Source organism: Astatotilapia calliptera, chromosome 13 (genome assembly GCF_964374335.1).
Source record: "Astatotilapia calliptera chromosome 13, fAstCal68.1, whole genome shotgun sequence".
NCBI lineage: Eukaryota > Metazoa > Chordata > Actinopteri > Cichliformes > Cichlidae > Astatotilapia > Astatotilapia calliptera.
In genome coordinates, this window is record NC_137434.1 from 16,766,889 (window position 1) to 16,787,833 (window position 20,945).

General features: G+C 42.2%; 1 protein-coding gene across 1 annotated transcript; it reads left to right on the forward strand.

Moving 5' to 3' along the window:
* The first annotated feature begins 1,234 nt into the window (after positions 1–1,234).
* Positions 1,235–20,137, forward strand: pdzd7a (PDZ domain containing 7a). Its single transcript, XM_080287891.1, has 15 exons — positions 1,235–2,543; positions 3,419–3,556; positions 3,688–3,862; positions 4,235–4,411; positions 4,594–4,741; positions 7,401–7,461; positions 8,089–8,616; positions 10,705–10,860; positions 12,107–12,267; positions 13,222–13,313; positions 13,393–13,484; positions 13,644–13,712; positions 14,423–15,091; positions 15,431–15,531; positions 18,958–20,137. Exons 1-15 carry the CDS (start codon positions 2,354–2,356, stop codon positions 19,132–19,134), a joined length of 2,934 nt encoding a protein of 977 aa, XP_080144017.1. The 5' UTR covers positions 1,235–2,353; the 3' UTR covers positions 19,135–20,137.
* Positions 20,138–20,945: the final 808 nt, after the last annotated feature.

A 20,945-nucleotide genomic window follows, 5' to 3' on the forward strand; every position in this document is an offset into this window, starting at 1 on the left:
GTCCATGAGCTAAGTCCCCAAAGTTCCCGATCAGGCTATGCCACACTTCCTGGCTGTGAAGAATATGCTTATTCCACCAGTGGGAGCCAGGCCGACCGCGTCCTTCTTCTTGTGGCTGCGCCTGCCGCCACGCTACTCCATGGCTCTCCTGCTGCCACACACGTCTTTCTGACCTGCCAGAGCCTCTTATTGGCCGCTGCCAACATGGGAGGCCCGATTGATTTCTGTCCCCTGTGCCCTCCAGGTGTATCTAATTGGGGAAGTAAGGGGGGGCGGAGTCTGTCGGGGAGAAGTCCCAATAAATGGAATAAAAGCATGCAACACTAAAATACACTCAACATTAAAACGCAAAGCATGCAACCACTCGATAATAAAAATCCTTCTTCATAGGATGGCATTTACATAAGGTGTCCAAGGTCGATATTTCAGAGAAAAACGTAAATGAATCAGTAATAGTGCAGCACCGAAAAATGGCCCCTTGTGTGTTTGTTTCTTCTTTTGTTGTGGCCAAAAGTGGCAGTACATGGACAGTAAATATATCACATTAAATGCTGGCATTCAGTTAAAAACCAGACATGAATGAAAAAGATACACAAAGATTAAATGCAGAAAATAATATATTTATGATGAATATACAAAATAATAATTCTCCGAGAGCAGAAACAGGTTGCAGCTCTGATTTCAAAGTTTTAAAATGATTTTTACACATTTCAGTTTTTGAAGCAGAACATCATTTTGACATGAAACCTGGAAACATATTAAGCGTTACTAAGTCTTCTGTATCCGTTCTGGCATTTTTAATGAACCAAACTGAATCCAAATTGGTTCGAAAGTCAACGACTTATGATGATATTTAATTGAATATAGGTATCTGCCTCCATATGGCACTTCGCTGACGCGTTGTTACAGCGCACAGCAGCAACCAGTGGGGCATGCACCTGTTTATGTAGGCCTATCTGTGTTGTGTAGATATAATAATGTCAGATTAATAATGACAAACCAGAAATAAAGATAAATATCTTTTGTAAAAGATAAATGACAACTTCTGTTTTCTGAAAGCCCTGTTAACCACACTCCTCCACAGTCTCCTACAAAACTGCTTTTGAGCTGGAGACCCACATGGATGTGACTAAACTAGCCACCGGGTGGGGTTGTTTACCCATCTTAACGGCGTGGCAGGAGGATCAGCTGCTCCGTTTTCCCCCGCCTTCATCTCTCTCCAGCTCTACCCAAGTCCAGTAGCACATTAATAAGAAAGTTTACTCGAGGACACGCTGGAGAAGTCTTGAGTGAGTGTTACTTTACTGTTTGAGTAATCAGTGTACTTACTCATCTCCAGCCCCAGCGCTAGTGGCTGCACAGCTGCGGGTGGGGGCTTATGTAAAAGGATTACACCTCTTAAGACAATAATGGTCACCGGGAGAACAAATGAGGTGGCATTAACGCTCCGGAGGTGTCTCTTAACGCGTCAGTGAGGCGGACCAGCTCAGTGCGAGCGCAGCCAGCGCAACATGGACACGGCAGGTAATGCTAAAATTCTTTACTTTATTTTAGACTCAGCAAGTCGAAGATATGAACAGAATTAAAGTCCACCTATAATTATGCCTCCCTGCAAACTGTCGCTCATATAACTTACTGTCAAATTAGACCTGTTGGTTATATGCATGCTGACTGAGTTGCTGTCCATGGTGCTGATTAATAGACGGCCACGGGAGTTCAGTGAGTGTTTCTTATCCTCACAGGTCAATACTGTGTCAGAATTAAAGGATTTCATTGTCTATTCTTCAGCTCTGAGGCCACATTACTCATCACAACATATTCTTTTCACAACAGGCCGTTTAATTAAACATGACCAGAGGGGAATCACCCTGCACTGCTGACTTCTCTGCAGACAGCGGGCACCGGGTACCCTGGTTTCGGAAGGTACAGAGGACACTGTTGGATCACGGCAACATCTTTGACTTATAAGACCAGGATTATATCTGAGTGTGAGAAAATCCCTCTCTTCAGTCATGGAGCTTTTCTTTTAGCCAACTTTTGTGTTTTGTGACTTAGCTGTGTGGCTTCAGCTGAAGTCAGAGGTTTTTTTTTCAACCTGGTTCCTATTTTTAAGCTTTATCTACTGAATGAAACTGATGTCACTTGAGATTAGAGATGCTACCAGCAGCTTTTTTACTTGCCTCCTCCAGTGGGGTTCAGTTTGGACAAGCAGGTGCTAAAGTGTCCATTTTACAAGTTATTTGTCCCTCACTGCCTTTCCCCAAACACTTGGCTCCATCTCTGCCATCCTAAACTAAGACTCCACATATCCTCCCGCCTGGATGACTGAGGGAAGAGTTTTTGGACACTTACCATGGCTGACTCCTTTCAAACTCCAGCCTGGAGGGAGATGACAAATGGAGGGGGGCACCCCCACTTTAAAAACGGAGGTCCGAATGGGGGTTCCCACAGCACCACACGCTACATGGTGAAGAAGCAGCGCCACAGACGCAGGTCCTCCTCACCCATGGGCAGGGTCATCCTCATCAATGCACCTGTTGATGGTGAGGTCTGGTCCCAGTAACAGTCTTCTGCTACCATGGCAACACAGCAACTGGCTGCAAAGGTGTATTCAGGACAATCAGTGACACAGATATTTGTTTAAAATTAATTCAGAGCAAGCTGATATACATATGTAAAATACTGTGGACAGAGTTAATCTTATGTGTTTTTAAGCTAAAAGGCAATGAGAACTGAGTTACTAAAAACTTTTTTAGTCAACCTCTTTTCTATTTTTAAGCAGAAATGCAAACAATTCAAGTATCTGAAATGTAAAATTTTGGTAGTCTTCTTCATTTTCAGTGATCAGAAACTGAATGTCCGCAGTAGGCTTTGCTCATTTAAGACGAGACCAAAAAGTTGTGTGAAGATGTGAATTTTGGCTTTGGATATTTCTGACATTTGAAAGACTGATCGGCCAATATTTAATTGAGACAACATCAGAGTGATCAACACAAATGTTAATTAATGGTTAGTTGTATTCACAGTAGGCGCCACCCAAGTTGTGCAAAAATTCTGTCAGTTAAATAAAGTTGCTTTCAATGATGAGCCTATATAAATGCATTTCATTTGTCAGTTAACTTCATAGGAGTCTGTCGACCTGTGACCTGAAAAAGTTCATAAGGATGAAGTTTTTCATTTAAGGTTGATACATATGTTTTAGGTTTAACAGTCAATAGGTTTGTTATCAGTAACTTTTAAATGTTAGAATGTTTATTGTTTGTCATTTATTGTCTGTTCTTTGTAAATGAGTTTTTTTCCCATCAGCTTTGAATTTTCAAATCATATTTTGTTGGAAGTGTCCCAATCCTGGGAATACTTGTGGGTCACACTGTACATATTTATGGTGGACTCATGTTGGTGTTTTGTGTGTTTGCAGGAGGGGATGACAGTGAAGACATTCACACAGTGACAGTAGATAAGAGTCCAGATGGGCGTCTGGGTTTCAGTGTCCGCGGGGGCTCTGAACATGGACTCGGCATATTTGTCAGTAAGGTGCAGGACAACAGCCCTGCAGGTTAGGAAGAAATGTGTGTGTTCATCAGACTGTCTATGTAAATGGTCACGACAAGCTTTTTTTCCCAGTGTGCTTACACGTGGGAATGTTGTCTTCTGGTTTTTCATGCTGAATTCTGCCTGTGTCTGCAGCGGAGGCTGGGCTGACTGTGGGTGACAAGCTGGTGGAGGTGAACGGGGTCAGCCTGGAGAGCATCACCATGAGCAGTGCTGTGAAGGTCCTGACAGGAAACAACAGGCTGAGGATGGTGGTGAGACGGGTGGGCAAGATCCCCGGCATCCGCTACTCTAAGGAGAAGACCACATGGTGAGGCCAGTCCACTCAGCAGGGCTGGAAACTACCAAGATATCAAACATTTACTGATGAAATACTTATTGCTGAATATGTAAGAGACTACAGCTTTGGAACTACTATCACTGACCTTTGTGTGGCTCTTGTTTTGTCAAGTCTTGTCACTTGACTGTAGCTCACACTGGTTATCTTTCTTTTGGGATATACAGTATCTTGGTTTCATGTGGCATCAGTGGATTGATTACTGCTGTGACCTTTATGGCTACTTGATTATCTGATACTGACACACCTGAATTCAGTGGACAGAGAGAAAGCAGTTTATATGAGTGTTTTCATGTGTGCATATACAATGTCTCCTTTTGTGTGTGTTTATGTGTGTGCGTGCAGGGTGGATCTGATTCACCGGCGGATGGTAGTGGAGGAGAGCGGTCGTACCCCTTCAGAGGCCAGTTCGGACAGCGCTCTTCGCAGGATCGTACATCTCTTCACCACGTCAGATGATTATTGCTTGGGCTTCAACATCAGAGGAGGAAGAGAGTTTGGATTGGGGATCTATGTGTCTAAGTATGAATACAAACACTGTTTTTTTGTTTTTTCTGCATGAGATAAAAAAAAATTAATTAGTACCTGTACCAAAGTTTATCTGAGTCTTTGTGGTAGATCAAAGCAAAGAAGCTCACATTTAAATTCAATTAGTAGTTACATTTCTTTTTTTCATGTCTGGATTTTTTCATACTGCTCATCAGGTTGGACCCAGGTGGACTTGCAGAGCAGCATGGCATCAAAATGGGGGATCAGATCCTTGCAGCTAATGGGGTGAGCTTTGATGACATCACTCACAGCAATGCGGTGGAGGTCCTGAAGAGCCACACCCACGTCATGTTGACCATCAGGGTGAGCGAATGGGAAAAAAAAGGAAAAAAAAATATGTTTAAAGCTGAGCTAATCAGTTTCAGGTTGTTGGGTTGGGTTTTTTTTCTTTTTACATTTTTATAATTAACAAATCAACAGGGTATGAGAGGACTGTCACAGCATGAGGACACATTTTTGTTCTTCCTTTTACAACCTGTGACTTAAATGTCTTGGCTCAGTTTCAGACAGCACACACAGAGCAAGTGACGAGAGTAGAGGATTTAACAGCCAAAAAGCTAAATATATTCCAAGGAGTGAGAGGAACACAAGACAAAGAGCTAACATGAGAGTATATATTGGGCTTATTTTCCTCTTTTGGACATAAACATACCTCCAGTTGAATGCTGAGGTGTACATGAGCAACATTTTGTCAAACCACCAAACTAAAAAAAAACTCAGTGTTGTCTGAAATGAGACTGAAGTTTGATTTCAGGAAGTTCTCTAATTGCAGTGGAGTGTTAATAATTTGCTTCAGTTTAAACTTAACAGCTGATTGGAGCCTTGAGTGCCGACACAATAATAAATGCTAGCGTGTAAACAACACCGGCTCTTCTCAATGAGCCTGCACTGCTGAGCAGACAGTTGGCTTACAGCCCTCAAATTTCTTATGTGTGCCTGAGTATGTGTGCTAGGCCGCAGCACTTAACCTGTGTCATTTCTGGATAAAGGCACCGCGTGTAGGTGCGTATGAATCGGTGTATGTGTGATGTGCGGCGTGCTCTCAGCTCGCTAGCATTGCTGCATGCTCATTTTACCCCCCTGATCTCAGGTTCCACGTGTGAAAAACAGCCAGGCACGACGTTCATTATTCAAAGGCAGGCGAGGATCAGGTTATAATCAACCGAAAGCCTTAATTTATGCCTTCCTCCTGTCCTGTCCTGTATGGATGGATCACACACATAGTAAAGCAAGGTTTTATTATTTAAGACCCTCACACCTGTGCTCTTAAAGGAAAAAATGAGTGCTGATGAGACAGTTCCTTAAAAAAAAGTTGAGAAGGCATTATACAGTATTATGTGCTTACGAGAGCCACGTGTTTTGTAATTCTGTGAACCACATAATATTTACCCTAACCTATACAGTAAATACAAGCACCTTAATATCCTTACAGCTTTACATTTGAAGTAAGGATTCATTTGAACTGGATATTCAAGCAATTACTAATCATTACTAGAGCAAATATAACATAACTAAACTAACATTAAGTACAATAAGATGCTGCACAGAGGTCAAAAGGTGGAAATTAAGCTGGTATGCATAACTGAAAATATCAAAGGCAGAACAACCTGTAAGCCCAGTGCTCGCTTTAATGTGTGGACAGCTTATTGATTGGTCCAAATATTCCAGTGATTCCAGGGATTGTCATTGCAAGTGGTGCTCAAAGGATAAAGACTTTCCTTTTGCCCTCTTCACCAAGTTCGCATTTTGGTTTTGAGCGTCATGTCTTAAAGATTAGTGTATGGACTAGCTTGAAATTGAATTCAGGACTCATGTCAAATGATAATACTTCGGTTAGCCATTGTTTTATATCTGTGGTCGTAATCTTGTCAGATTAATCTGCAGAACTAAAATGATACCTTCTCATCACTCTCAGCTGTATGTGACATGCTAATGAGCACACAGTAACGTGTTTGTTGTGGTCCCAGCTGTTTTTTTTCTACCTCTAAGTTTTGAATTGTTAGTTATCTGCTTGAGTTTGAAGTTTTGGTTCTTATATTTGGCAGGCTGATTTTTGCACTCCTGTTTTAATTTCCTCATTACTCTCTAGTGAGTTTGATGCTTTATAATATTAATAAATCTCTGAGTTCTGTGTTTACTTTATTCCTCCTCTAGTGAAGAGTTTTAGTTTTTTCCCATGCTTCTTATTCTAACTTTAGATCATGTTTTAGTGCAAGTTTTTGCATCTCTGTGTTTAGTTTTAAAAAAAAATCCAATTTTACTCATTTTGTTGCCGCTTATGTTTTGCTTTGAATTTTGCTCCTTTCTTTGCGATTTTCTGATGACTTTCACCCATGTTTTACTTCCCCCCTTTTCCTAATTCCCATCTCGCCCTAAGTGTATGGATACAGTAGATAGCCCCATCCTTCCCTTAAAGGCCGTGTCTCCACATCTGTACACCTTACATTCATGTGCTGACTGTTTTCCCTCTCTGAAGTCCTTTAATTGGATTCAGAAGACACTATTCCTTCTTTTAAGATCAAATTCAGATTCGGATCCATATTCACCCCATTGCCAGTTCTTTGTGTATTTTCATACAACAAAAATTGCTGTTTCTCTCCAGCTACATACTGTGTAATATACCAAGCTTTAAATACAAACATAATAAATAAAAGCAATATAACTGTTGTCATGACTTGGTGCTGTCTAAATAAAACTGAATCGAACTGAACTTGCTGACGATCCTCATGTAAACACTGCTATTATCAACATGTTGCTGTAAACTCTTTTTTGCAGAGTGTGAATGTGGCTCACAAGTAACAAAAAACTACAGGAAAAAATCCAAATGAACAAATGCTGGCTCATTTTTAAATGTTGAAAAACCTCACTAACAGTCAATAAAGTCTAGAGAGTCTACTTCATAGTAATCATGCTGACTGTTTGCTGTTCTCGATGAACATTTTGTTTTTTTGATCTTCAACAGGAAGCTGGCAGATACCCCGCATACAAGGAGATGGTGGCAGAATACGGCTGGCTGGAAAAGTGTATGTTGACTGTTTTTACAGTCCCTGGACAATGTTTAACACAAGTTTTACAAGAGATAATGAACGGTGGCGTGAGAAGTACTGCCTTGACTAAACAAAATCAATGAAGATTTTATCTGGTTTTCAAAGCTACATGGTGGAGTCTCCTTGGAAACATTTAAAAATTAGTGGGATAGTGGCCTTGTGTAGCCTTCTTGAACAAGAAAGCTGTCATTCAGTTTCTTAATAGCACTCCAGTTCCTTGTTTTTTGCTTTGATACGAGCCCATCTCAACACAGCTAGGGATTAATTCAGTGTACTCAAAGGCAGCTCAGTCATCTGGAATGGAGCATGACTTGACATCTGTCGAGATGCCAAGATGCAGAGTCACTTTGGAGTTTCATTAGGAAAAAAGAAAAAAAGAAGTCCTGCTTTTTTTTTCTGTCTATCAAAAGCTCACAGGATTATGGGGATATGAGAACAGACAGGTTTTCATTCAAAGAAAGCAGAAATAAGAAGGAAACAAATTAAGCTTTTATGGGAAAACTTTATCCACAGTCCAGTCTAGCATGTATATTTATGTTGCTGTAACATATGGCAGCTGTTACACACACTAATCCCTTATATTCTTTGGATTGTGTTCTATAGTAGCCAATGGAGGCCCTCCACCATCATCACAGGGTTCAGACTCCAACTCTTCTGCCTCGTCATTGTCCTCCACCACCCCTCTCAGTTCCCTCAGTGGTCTCTCCCAGGTCCTCTTCCCTCCTGTCTTTGGCTCAGAGATGGTAGACATTGGCATCTGCACTGAGGACCACTCCCGACGTCCGAGCAGTACTGATCGAACTGCTGACTCCGCCATACAGACTGAACCCCAACCTCCAAACTACCAGGACCACCTGTTACCTAACGGGTCACACCCCGAAAGGCTCTCCACGACAGAAACAAGCCGGACTGTTGGTGCCACATTAGTGTTGAAGGACACGGTCATACGTGGGAAAGGAGAAGGGCCAAGGGAGATGGGAGGAGCTGGAGAAGGTGGACAGGGACGGGTGAAAACGCTGTCATCAGGGAAGCAGGAAGTTGAGAAACACTCACCAAAGACAGCAGCCCTGATGGCCCTGAGCAGACCGCGGAAGCCAATCAGTCGTTCCCAGAGTCACATCACAGAGTCAGGTGAGGTCTGCAGGCTCTTTGGGGTTGTTAAATGTGGGGAACTATGGATGCAAGGTAGTTCTCTATGTACATTATTATTAGCTGACAAGTTTTTTCCAGCCTATTTAGGACATATGGGGTGGCTGTATCTCAGGTGGCAGAGCAGGTCAGCCACTAATCAGAAGGTCGGTGGTTCAATCCCAGGCTGCCTCCTGGCTGCATGCCAAATATCCTTGGGCAAGATACTAACCCCGTGTTTGCCTACTGGTGGTGGTCAGAGGGCCCGGTGGCGCCTGTGTCCGGCAGCCTCGCCTCTGTCAGTGCGCCCCAGGGCAGCTGTGGCTACAATGTAGCTTGCTATCGCCAGTGTGTGAATGTGTGTGTGAATGGGTGAATGACTGAATGTAGTGTAAAGCGCTTTGGGTTCCTATGGACTAGAAAAGCGCTATACAAATGCAGGCCATTTACCATATTTTAGTCACAGTCTAGGTGTTTACAATTAAGGCAGTGTTTTCTGAGAAAACAACACAAACACAATACTTTTTAATTTATTAACTTTAGCAGCAGTGGTTAAACCGAGATGGTGGCATAAAAAATAAAGCTCTCAGTATTTTGGTAGTGAGCATACAACCAACACAGTTTATTCATGTGACGAAAATTTAAGCAGACAAGTGATGTTTTACGTCACTGGTTTTAATTATGGACTGTATTAGGTACATCTTGCTAGTATCGGGTTGGGCCCTCTTGATGCCTTCAGAACTGCTTTAATTCATCATGGCATAGTTTCAAGGTGCTGGACACATTACTCATAGATATATACTAGATACTCAAAGATCAATAAAAGTTTCTGACATAGTTGATTATCCAGCCATCAGGAGATGGGTACACGGTGGTTATAGAGGAGTGGAGGTGGTCAGTAACAATACTCGGGTAAGTTGTGGCATTTAAACGATGCCCAGTCGATACTAATGCATGCAAAGAGTGCCAAGAAAATATCTCCCTTATAGCACTACAGCTCCACCAGCCTGACCATTGATACAAGGCAGATGAGGACCCAAACGCAAAACTCACAGAGACAAAAGCTGAACTCAAAACCTCTGCTTTATTGCAGGCTTCACAAAGAAACAGAACTAAACTGGGAAAACTAAACTGAGCACAGAGGGAACACAGAGAAAGGCACACAAGTTCAGGGAAGAGACATTGACAATGTGACACTGAACTGAGGGAGACGTGGACATAAATACACAGAGTGTTAACGAGGGTTAACCCCAGCTAAGAAATCAGTCTTTCCACTGTTATCAGATATTGAGCTGATGTTTGTGACAGTTCACTGCTTCTGGGCTCTTCCTATAGGACACGCATCAGTTAGACAACGCCTTAACCCTCCATCACTCCAGAAAGTAAACAAGAACATTCAGACTCTCCACGGCTGATTTAAGCTCCATACAGAATTTGTCTATGAGCACAAGGTTGCCACAGACTCATGATTAATCACTGCCCTTTACTCTCACTTGTTGTACCTCTGTGAGAAATGAATAAGACCAAGCATATGGAGAAATATCTATCCAAGCCTTGGTGGGGCTGTTGAGTTATTAGCCTTTCCTTTTCAATTTCTCCAGCTCACTCGTAGCTTCAGAACCTGGTGGGGGCTCGGGCAAAGCTTAGGTCTGATTGGACATTTGTTATTGTAAGCGGGAGCACTTCTCTGTAGTGCTTCTAATAGATGGGGGTGTGTTCAGGTTGGTGAGGCTGCAATTCATCAGTGATACACTGTTGCTTTCCACAGTGTCAGATTTACTGCAGTGAAAAGAGAAGCTGACTGGAAGAGAAATGAAAAGTCTGTGCTTATAAAGGAGAGTGCGTGTCAGCCACTGTTACCAGCTTACAGTTAAGCATTGAGCACAACAAGGCCTAATGAATTATGTTTTCAGCACCCAACACAGATATGCAGAATGTCCTACTCCTGCTGTGGCTCAGTCAATTTTCCTGTGTACAAGACATAACTGCAAAAAAAGATGACATGTAGTCTATAGTTTGTTTAGTGCACAAAGTACAGTATGTGTGTTAATTTAAAAAGAGATATTTGTCTGTTTTCCCCCCCACCTTTAGAGGAGAGACAGAAGAAGAAAAGGCAACACAGGGAGAAAAGCTCAGAAGAGGGTAAAACTAGTCTGAAACGCTCCAAAACCTTTGTCAACCTCTTATTTAAGAAAGACCGCAAAAAGAGGAGTCGCTCCAAGTCGCCGTCTCGCCGTGCAAACAAAGGTGAGAGAGCGGTCACAGGGTGTGGGTTTTTCTTTCACATAGTGCAGCCTGCAAAGTGAAATGTTGCTTCAGGTTTTGAACAAATTGTGGAACATGACTCAGAGGTCGTTAAATTGACTAATTATAATACACAGTGTCTCATTTTAAGGCCACACTTTTAATTATAATCAGGGCATAGCGTTCTCTGAAGGAGATAAGTGAGGACATTATATCCAGCAGAATGTGAGGGGAGGTTTCCCAACAGTCCAGTTGTAGATAAAGTCTTTAGGAGTGTGTGAGTTTCTTACTTGAAGCTAAGACTAGTGAGCTTGGATAGAGGGGCACTGGGTTGTTCTCAGGATCGAAGGAGGTTGAGAACGCAAGTGAGGTGAGATGGAAAGCCTCTTTAAAAGAAGTCATTGTGGGTAGCGCTGGTTTGAAGGTGGCAGGTGAGAAAGCTCGGGTGGGTCTTTTCTTCAGCAGGGCAGCAAAATCATGAAGACATAGAGGAGAGAACAAGAATAGCTGGAGTAACCAAGAATGAGGCCTGTTTACCAATCTGAGATGGCACACAGTGGTGTGGTGTGCTGTGATAGAGACTCAGTATGGAGCTTCCCTTTTAATACCAGCTCCTGATAAGGTCAGTGAACTACAAGTGTGTTTTCTGAACAGCAGGACCCCACGCTCCAACCTGCCCAACCAATCCTACAACAAAGAGAGAGAGAGAAAATGACCCGAAGACAAAAACCCAGTGCTCTACCATGACAGAGCTATAATACAGAATTCAAATGTTAAAACAGCCTCGTGAGATGACAAGTTTGCAGTAATAAGTAAGATTTTGTAAATTTGCATTGCTTTCCCTGATTTATAGAGGTGTTCCATTATGTTTAGGGTTTTATTCATCTCTAATGTTGTAAAGTCCTGTAAGAGTGTAACATTCATGATGACAATATCCAGTTAATTGCATAAAAATAGGGTCTCGGCTGATGTGTTGTAGAAAACTTAGTTACAAACAGAAATACTATTCAGATGTGTTAGAAGCAAAAATGTAATGGTGAAGAGCATAAGTTAAGATGCCTTGATAAGCTTGATTTCTTAATTTAATATCTTAATTTAAAGTTAGTGTAAGTTCTCCTGATGGTAAAAAAAACCTGCACAATTTATTTATAGATGTTGAGAAGTCAAACATCTAACTGGAAGAGTTTTAAATGCCATCAGGACAGTTTCTTCTTTGCACATCATTTCTTTTATCTACATTATTCTTTAGATAAGGAACGGGGACGCCCATTCCACCTCTTGACCTCCCCGAGGGAATCCCGAGCTGGCAGCCCACTGCCCCGACTCGAGGTCCTGCAGCACGTGGAGGACATGGCAAAGAAACTGCTCAGTCAGGATGAGGTGGCTGCTGTGATGAGACACTGTCGGCGAGTGAGTTTCTAAACTGAAATTACCATCGCCACCTCAGAGGCACGCTGCTGTGAGAGTGCAGTGAGTCATCGAGTGTTCTTTAGTCACAGATGTGTCGTGTAACAGCTGTGACAAAAGATGGATTTGGCCTGTCTTTATGATCGGGATCGAACATAAGATGTCATTTGATTCATTCTCAGTCCACCTTAATCCTAAAATATTCAGCTCCTTGGCTAGCCCGTTGTCTGACCTCAGAGGGTATTGACAAGAGAGCTTAGAGAGACGGGACAAAACAAAAGGGAGGTCGAAGACAAGAAAGTTAGGACTTGCTGCAGAGGTATAAACATGTGCTCAGTTCATCACATAAAGTGTTTCTGCACGCTGAGCTTTTAGTCACAGCAAGTGCAGAGCTCTAAAAACTATACTTCCCATTATCTCTAATCTATAATATGTTTTATCACAAATTTGTCTCGTGCTGTAAATGTGTATCTTGAGATACTGGAGCCTCGGTGTGTGAAGCAAACTTTTCTTGGACAAGCTGAGATGTATCCAGAGGTGTAAAAACTTCTCGCAGAGATGACATTGTAAAACTAATTTTATAATCACACACTCAAAAAATGATTCTTCGCTCTCATAAAGATGAAGCAATAATTTTGAGCAAAATCATACTGAAATATTTAAAATCAAATGTTTATTGATTCAAATAATTGTCGATTAAGCAAAATATGCTTTATGTAAACTGAATGTACACTAATCAAGTACATTCCTGTTCTTCAATTTCCATTAAATTAATGTTTTTTAGTGCACTTATGTAACAAAATTACAAGCATGTTATACATGTACTCAAATTTACTTAAAGTCAGTTGTCTGGGTATAAATATTTTTTGAGCTCAGTCAGATCCTCAGTGTACATGTCCAGCTGGTTCTTTTTGTTTGCCTACTTTAATTTGTGCACCAATCAAATCCTTCCTACAGTTTCTGTCCGACTCTGTAATCGAGGACTTGGTGCGTCCTCTTCTGGCAATCTTGGACAGGCCAGAGAAACTGCTGCTTCTCAGGGAAATAAGGTGAGATACACAAGGCATAATACTGCTTTATGTGTTTACATGCTGTATGAACTACATGTCCGCTTTATATCCACTGCAGAATGCTGATACCAATGACTGAGTTGGGTCGCTTTGACAGCATGGTCATGCCTTTTGAGCTGGAAGCGTACGATATTCTCAAGAGTCGCTCATGTAAGCATAGGATGCACCTGACATCACTGCCCTGATATTTTATTGTTGTTGTTGTTTATTTATCCAGTTTTACAAGATTAAATTCTAAGCTGTGACAGAATAAAAAACAGAAAAGAATTTTTCAAGTGAGATTAAAAAAAATGAAATCTTTCTTTTTAGCGCGTTCCCCAGCTCTGCGTTCTCCTCGTAGTGGAACTCCTCGTCGTCACCTCATCACCCCAATCCCAGGTACATGGGCTGTATCTCTTGCTCTCGCACTCTCCTTATCTAGGCCTCGGTCCTTTCTTCAACCTTTCTCTCTATCTGCTTGATGGCTCCTGTAGGATTATAACTTATACAGAGGCTCAAACCTCTCTCTGTCTGTCTCTAGTTTTCTGCCACTTTATTCCTGCCTCATCTTATATTCATAGTCAAAGCCAAACACCTTCACACGCAGACCATATCCTGTCCCTGGCACACATTCCCCACCCTCATATAAAAAGGACACACACACACACACACACACACACACACACACACACACACACACACACACACACACACACCCCGAACAGATCAGGTTTCCCGTGCTCGTGCTGAAGAGGGTTGTTTTACATCTCGGTGCATACAGAAAAGACAGAGACGTGCTGTGTGACACTTCAACAATGCAAAGATGCTTTGAGCATTTACTTCATTTAAAAGACACAATCAGTCCCATCTTCAGACTGATTGCAGCCGCCTCTGAGGTCATAGGCCCGGGTCAAAGGGTCAGTATTATGAAAACAGCAGATATCTGTCAAAACATCTCTGAGCTGTCGTTGTTCTGTCTTCTGCCAGCATAGCTAAGTTTTAACATGGAAGTAGAAAGCACAGATGAAACTCACAGCACTGATTCTGCTCCATCATAAGCTTTATAATATGCACTGACTCAGTCACTCACTGTTTATATGTTTGTACAGACTACAAGGGTGGATTTTATCTGCAGCCGGTCCACGACAGACTGCATGAGCGCCGGTTGATCGAGGAGTTGGAGAGACTGCGTGTGACAGGTCAACGGTCTGGCCATCTCTCGCCATCCCGTGCCTTCACCCCTCTGCTGGATGTACCTGTGGACAACTATGTATCCTCTGTGCGCTCCCGTTCCCCAAGCCCCTTGCCCACTCACAGCTTCCTCCTCAAAGAATCCCCACACAGCACTAAACGTGGCCACCAACCCCATCGATCCCCAATCAGAAGAGAGAATGGGGCGTCGTGGTACGATGAGGTCTCCTTGTTGTCCGTGTCTGACCGAGGGGACGGGGCTTATGAACGAGGGCGGTCACCTGTGAGGAATGGCCATGGGAGAGTGAGGAGAGAGGGCAGTCCTGACAGTATATATGGCAGACAGAGCAGGCAAGAGGGCTACACGGAGGTCAGCGTACACGTTCCCTCACAGCGGAGAGGCAGAACCCCTCTGGCTGAGGTATTTGATCCCCAGAGGGAGAAGAGCCCGTCCAATGCCAGTGGGAGTACTCAGCAAGTGAATGGACACTCACAAGATGTTCAAAAAGTGAAAGGAAGACAAACTCTACCACCCAAGGAGTGTGAAATCGCCACTTTGACTATTTCCAAGGCCAAGCACTCACTGGGTAAATAAAAAACAGCACTTGTTGTGACTTTCATTTAACTTTAAACTGAAATTTCAGGATTTGCTTTAATGCCAGCTTCTAAAATCGTTTTTAATCTGTGACCGTATATGCGCTTGTAAGCACAATACAAACTGCTTAGTGACTCATCCTAAGCTGTCTCTTACATGACCAGTAGAGGTCAGGCCATCACTAACTGCTAAACTAAAATGCATTTATAAGAGTTCACACACAAAAAAAGACCAAACGACCAATCGATACAGTGTAAGACTAGTTACAAAACATGTGGTACTGCCAAACATGCCCTCAGTTTATTATTGTTCTTTTTCTGTGTGTTTACAGGTATTAGTATCTCTGGAGGTGTAGAGTCTAGAATCCAGCCCATGATAAAGGTTGAGAAAATCTTTCCAGGTGGAGCTGCATCTACAAATCAGGCTTTGAAGGTCAGCGTCTAGCATGAACACATATAATAATAATAATAATAATAATAATAATAATAATAATAATAATAATAATTGATTGGATTTATATAGCGCTTGTCTGTAGCAGATTGTGAGAGAGATGTGCCAGCCCTCAGTCCTGAGGTTATGAGTTGTTGCTATGAAGTAATTGTGTCTATGACAGAGACGTGTGCAATGAGGAGTGGAGAGTAGATGAGAGCCATCTCAAGTGGCCCATCACTTTCATTATGAATGAGGTACATGGATGCTGGTCTGCTAATGTATTGGTAATATATTGCCTGTAAAGTAACTTAACAGTCTTCTTGGCCTGGTTCACTGAAACACATATGCTACACATGCGCTCATTCACTAAAGTTAATCACAGACTTATTGTTAAAGCTCAGTGGAATTAGAGATGCTTGGGAAGAAATGTTTGTGTGCAAAGTTGAAACATACTTATTCCAGCAGTAGGAGGCTGACATTATGTACTCGTGTTTGCTGACAAATTCGTATGTTTCCTAGCTGCAAGTTATCAGTTGAAAACTGCTATCTGAGTGTTATTCCTGATCAGTGTCAAACATGTGGGCAATCCCATATCTAACTAACTTTCCCTGGCCCTCTGTGTACAGATACCTACATTCACATTCATACAAACTCCACATCTCTGTAGGTGCATCTCAAGACATTTGAATATTGTGGAAAAAATTCAATATTTTCCATCAGTTTAATAAAAATGAACATTTAGGATATCCTGGACTTACTGTGCAATTAAACTCCGTTTTACTTTTGACAGTTATGGCTTACAGAAAAAAATAATAGAAAAAATATCTCAAAATAATACAAATGTTGATTTTTTTGAATTTCAAAGAGTATAAATACTGTGTATCTCTCAGGCTAGTTTAGTACATTGTGTCCACATGAAACTCATGGACAGCCTCCACAAAGAGGGTAAGCCACAGGTCATTGCTGAAAAGGCTGGTGGTTCACAGACAGCTGTATCAAAGCATATTGATGGAAAGTTGATTGGTAGATAAAGGAGCACAAGCGACAGGGGTGACTGCAGCCTTGAGAGGATTGTCAAGAAAAGTTGTTTCAAGAACTTTGGAGAGCTTCACAAGGCGTTGACTGAGGCTGTTTCCATCTTTCACTACGTCCAGAGCTGTAGTAGTCCTAATATCAAACCACTTCTGAACCACAGACAAGAGAAGTGCCTTAGCTCAGCTAAGTAGGAAAGAACTGGACTGTTGCTCAGTGGTCCAAAGTCCTCTTTCAAGTCTGGAGGAAGAGTGGAGGGATACAGAATCCAAGTCCAGTGTAAAGTTTCTGCAGGTTGTGATGATCTGAGGTGCCACCAGGTGTCATCTGCTGATGTTGGCAGTGGTTGGTCCCCTGTGTTTTAATCAAACTCCAAAGTCAACACCGCCATCTACCAAAACATTTTAGAGCTCTTCACGGTTCCACCGGCTGAAAAACTTTATGCAGACTTCCTTTTCCAGCAGGACATAGCATCTAGCCACAGGGTTACACGTTACATAATAGTTTTGATTTTAGTACTCAAGTAAGGTTTTCGACACATTACAGATGACTGAGGTGGTAAATGTTTGAGGATCACCAGTTATCCTAATGAGGAACATAATGCTCTGCATAAAATTTACTCAAAACCAAGCACTGATAGAAAAAAAAAAAACAAGGAATCATTAAAGGTTTTCGCTCTAGGACTCAATAAAAGAATATACCAAATGTAATTCATCAAATATTTAAAGCGACGTTTCAGTCTGGTTAAAAGTAAGGGATTTAAGCAACATTGCATCCTAATGACACTATGATCTTTTCTTAGCCATCTCACCAGCATGACTAAAAACAGACAGGTTGTTGGCTATGAGGCTTAGACACAGATATATGGCTACTCCCTAGCACTCCTGTGCTATCTGTGGTCTCTTCCTCACACCTAACAACCAGGCATGTCAGCTGGCTCATATCAGCTCCACGGCTCAGTGTTATCTCCCGGTATTCTGCAGAGGGAAGTGAGATCAGGCGGGCTCAGTGTTAACACGCATCCTGTTTCCTTAGACCCACATGATAATCACACCAGTGAAGAATATTGTATTGTGTGTGTATTAGTCATGAGACACGTGCTGTCCTGTTCATTAGACGCTGCCATCTGCCTTCACCGGCAGGAACGTGGACGTAAGCGAGTCACGTCAACGTGACAGCTGAGTTAATACCTGCAAAATGACATTCCCAACAGCTGGACCTGCTGATTAGTGCTGCTTAGCAGAAGCAGGCATGTTTACATGCAATCCTAATGCAGTGATTCTCTAAACACAAGGCAAAAAGAAAATGTTTTTTTTAGTATTTTAGAGAAAGTTATCTCAAAATTTGAGCAGCCACGAACCACTGTCCTGAACTACAATTAGCATGAGTGGTGTTACATTTATGATAACCAACACTCTGAGCTATGCTTCTCTCAGCCCAGTACATGAGCTATTTGGCCTCAGATCCTCCCATGCAAGCTGTAGTTATTATTACATGCCATGTTATTTGTTGGCTGGAAAATAGAGAACCTCGTAAATGCTCAGTATAAATGGCTGTAAAGAGGATGGGGCAGATTAGGTTGTGATCTATTTAATTCAGATAAATTACTTTTCAAAAATGAAAAAGCACTTTTTAATCTCCTCTTTGGTTAAATGGAGCTAAATCTTTTGATACTGTTTGCACGGAGGGCTATAGGGTTGTTGGTGAACACCGGACTCTCTGGAAAAAAGAATAAAAAAATCAGCAGCCCGGATCTAACCTCATCCATACAGGCCAAATAGGTTAGAGCTGTAACAGATGGAACAGGGTGGTAGAGAATGAAGGGAAAATAATCTATTTGTGTCTAATGACTCGAAAGGAAAAGGGAAAGGAAAAAAAAAGAAGGTACAACAATGGCCGTCGGCCTTGTGTGCTTCTGTGTTTCTAACCTTCGCTGAGATTGAGCACATTAGGCAGGTGCATCCTTGGCAAACGCTGATGACATCAGAGGAAGTTCCTCTCCTCGAGGCTGCAAAGATTTGCTACTCTCTGCTCGCATCCTGCAGGAAACAGCAAGCATAGTCCTAACTGTGCAGCTGTCTCAGTGTATATTCTTTTTCCAAAGACCTTGTGCTGAAGGGGAAACTTTATACGTGCACTAGTGACAGCTTTCAGTGTGAATGCATTAAAGAAGTGGGAGAGCTCCAACTCTCTTTGGCATAAATTACATTTCTTCACAGAGGGGCACAATCTCTGCAGTGTTATGGAAACTGTCTTTAATGTTGCTCTGAAAAAAAAAATAGACACAAAAAAGAGATACACAAATGGAGGAAAACATGCTTACAAAGGATACTCAATCTTTTTCTGTGGCTTTTCAATGTTCTTTTACCCTTTTGCATGTGTTTGAATCTGCAGGCAGGGTATGAGCTGTTGTCCGTAGATGGAGAGAGTCTGGAGGGAGTGACTCATCAGCACGCCGTGGATGTAATTCGGCGTGCATTCAGCAACAAGGCCAAAGAGCCGATGGTTTTTGTGGTCAAGGTCCCTAAGGTCTCTACCGACCCCAGCAGCCCCAACAGACTTGCTGACTAAACTCTGTGTGCCTCACAGCCAGGTTGCTGCTCGGGCATGAAGGACAACAAAACCTGCTGCTCCTCTGGGACTTAATAAATACAGGATTCACCCCAGAAGAAGAAATATGGGATAGGTAGCGCTCCGGTCACAGCGGAGACAATCAAAGGCAAAGTTATGACAAAATATACCATAAAGTATGTCTTGCATAAAGGTTGCAGCTGGTTTTGAAGACTAATACAGCTGCATATTTGTCAAGATAAAGGTCACTTTTGCTATAATGTAATGCGAGATGAAAACCAAATGTTGCAATTGTATGAATTTTATATGATTCTTAGTTTTTAGAAAAACCTTTACTAAATGCATATGTTGCACGTTTTCTAAAAGACGCTTTTGTGATAGGATCGTGTAATTCATGATCTTTGGTTAGAATAGTGCCACTATTCAACACGTGGCAACTTTGCTGTGACCTCTGAGCACTGTCTGATAGTGGAGCCAGTGGTCTGCACTTTTTACTTGAAGCATCTCAGCCCAGCAGCCCTGCAGGCATGCCAGAGGGCGATTACCTCAGCCAGCATTATGAGATTTATAGATTTATACTCAGATTAAATCCCTGTATTATGTCAAAACTGATAGTTTGGGTTTAGAGGATGTCTGGGGAGATTATTGCAAATTGCTGCTCAGTATTTTTTTTGTGTTGTATTTCTCTGGCAGAGGTGCCTGTATTCTGGAGCCATCCGCCACTTTAGAGGCTTAATTACACCATGCTGTGGATGGAGCTTATGGAGACATGTGGAAGAGTTGGAAAAACATGTCAATGAGAAATGCAGGTCCAGTGGCACAAATAAAAGTCGGGTTAAAGAAATATGGATGGGAGAAAGCAGTGTGCTTAGTGCCTTAATTCTATAGATGGGCAGTCAGAAAAACGCTGAGAAAATGTTACTCAAGCTTGATTTTAATAAGTGATAGAAAAGCTGAATTGTTTATATGCCTGCATGGAATTAAATTCTTAAGATGAAAGTGAGCATGTCTGTGCCTTTGAGTTACTCACTGGCTACTTTGTTAGATGAACTTGTTCACCTGCTCTTTAACGGACCTATCTAATGCCGGTGCATCCGTGTGTTTAAGCACATAAACGTGGTCAAGACGAACTGCTGAAGTTCAAACTGAGTGCGGCATGCCTGGTGGAGTATTTCAGAAACTGCTGATATATTCGAATTTTCTCGAGGAACTATCTCTAGGGCCTGACAAAGAGAAAACATACAGTGATCTGCAGTTTTCTGAGATGAAATTCTGAAAATGCCTTGTTCACGTCAAAGGTCAGAGGAGAAGGGCCAGCCTGCTTTGAGCTGATAGGAAGGCAACAGTAACTCATATAAAAAGCATTCAAAGATTGGAAAAACATTTCCTGAGTTGATGAATCTTTATTTGTGCTGTGACATTCGGGTGGTAGGGTCAGAATCAGGTGGATACAACATGACAGGACCCAACCTGTCTGGCATCAAGGACTCATGCTGGGGTGGTGTAATGGTGTGAGGATATTTTCTTGGCACACCTTGTCCTTGCTCTCGTCCTATAGTAGCTGGGATGGGCTCCAGCCCCCCTGCGATCCTGATAAGGATAAGCAGAAGAGAATGAATGGATAAATGGACTTTGGGCCACTTGCTGCTTTTTGATGTCACAAAGTTCCAATAATCTCAAACAGGTTTCTTGTACGTGAGTTCAACGTACTCAAATGGGCTCCACAGTCATCAAATCTCAATCCAGCTGACCACTTTGGGATGTGGTGCAATGGGAGATTTGTTTTATGAATGTGCAGCCGACATATCTAC

Coding starts and splice junctions, on each gene's coding strand:
- pdzd7a (XM_080287891.1), top strand. CDS start 2,354: ATGGCTGACTCCTTTCAAACTCCAGCCTGGAGGGAGATGACAAATGGA. Junction 4,412..4,593: donor TTGGGGATCTATGTGTCTAA/GTATGAATACAA, acceptor ACTGCTCATCAG/GTTGGACCCAGGTGGACTTG. Junction 15,092..15,430: donor CAAGGCCAAGCACTCACTGG/GTAAATAAAAAA, acceptor GTGTGTTTACAG/GTATTAGTATCTCTGGAGGT.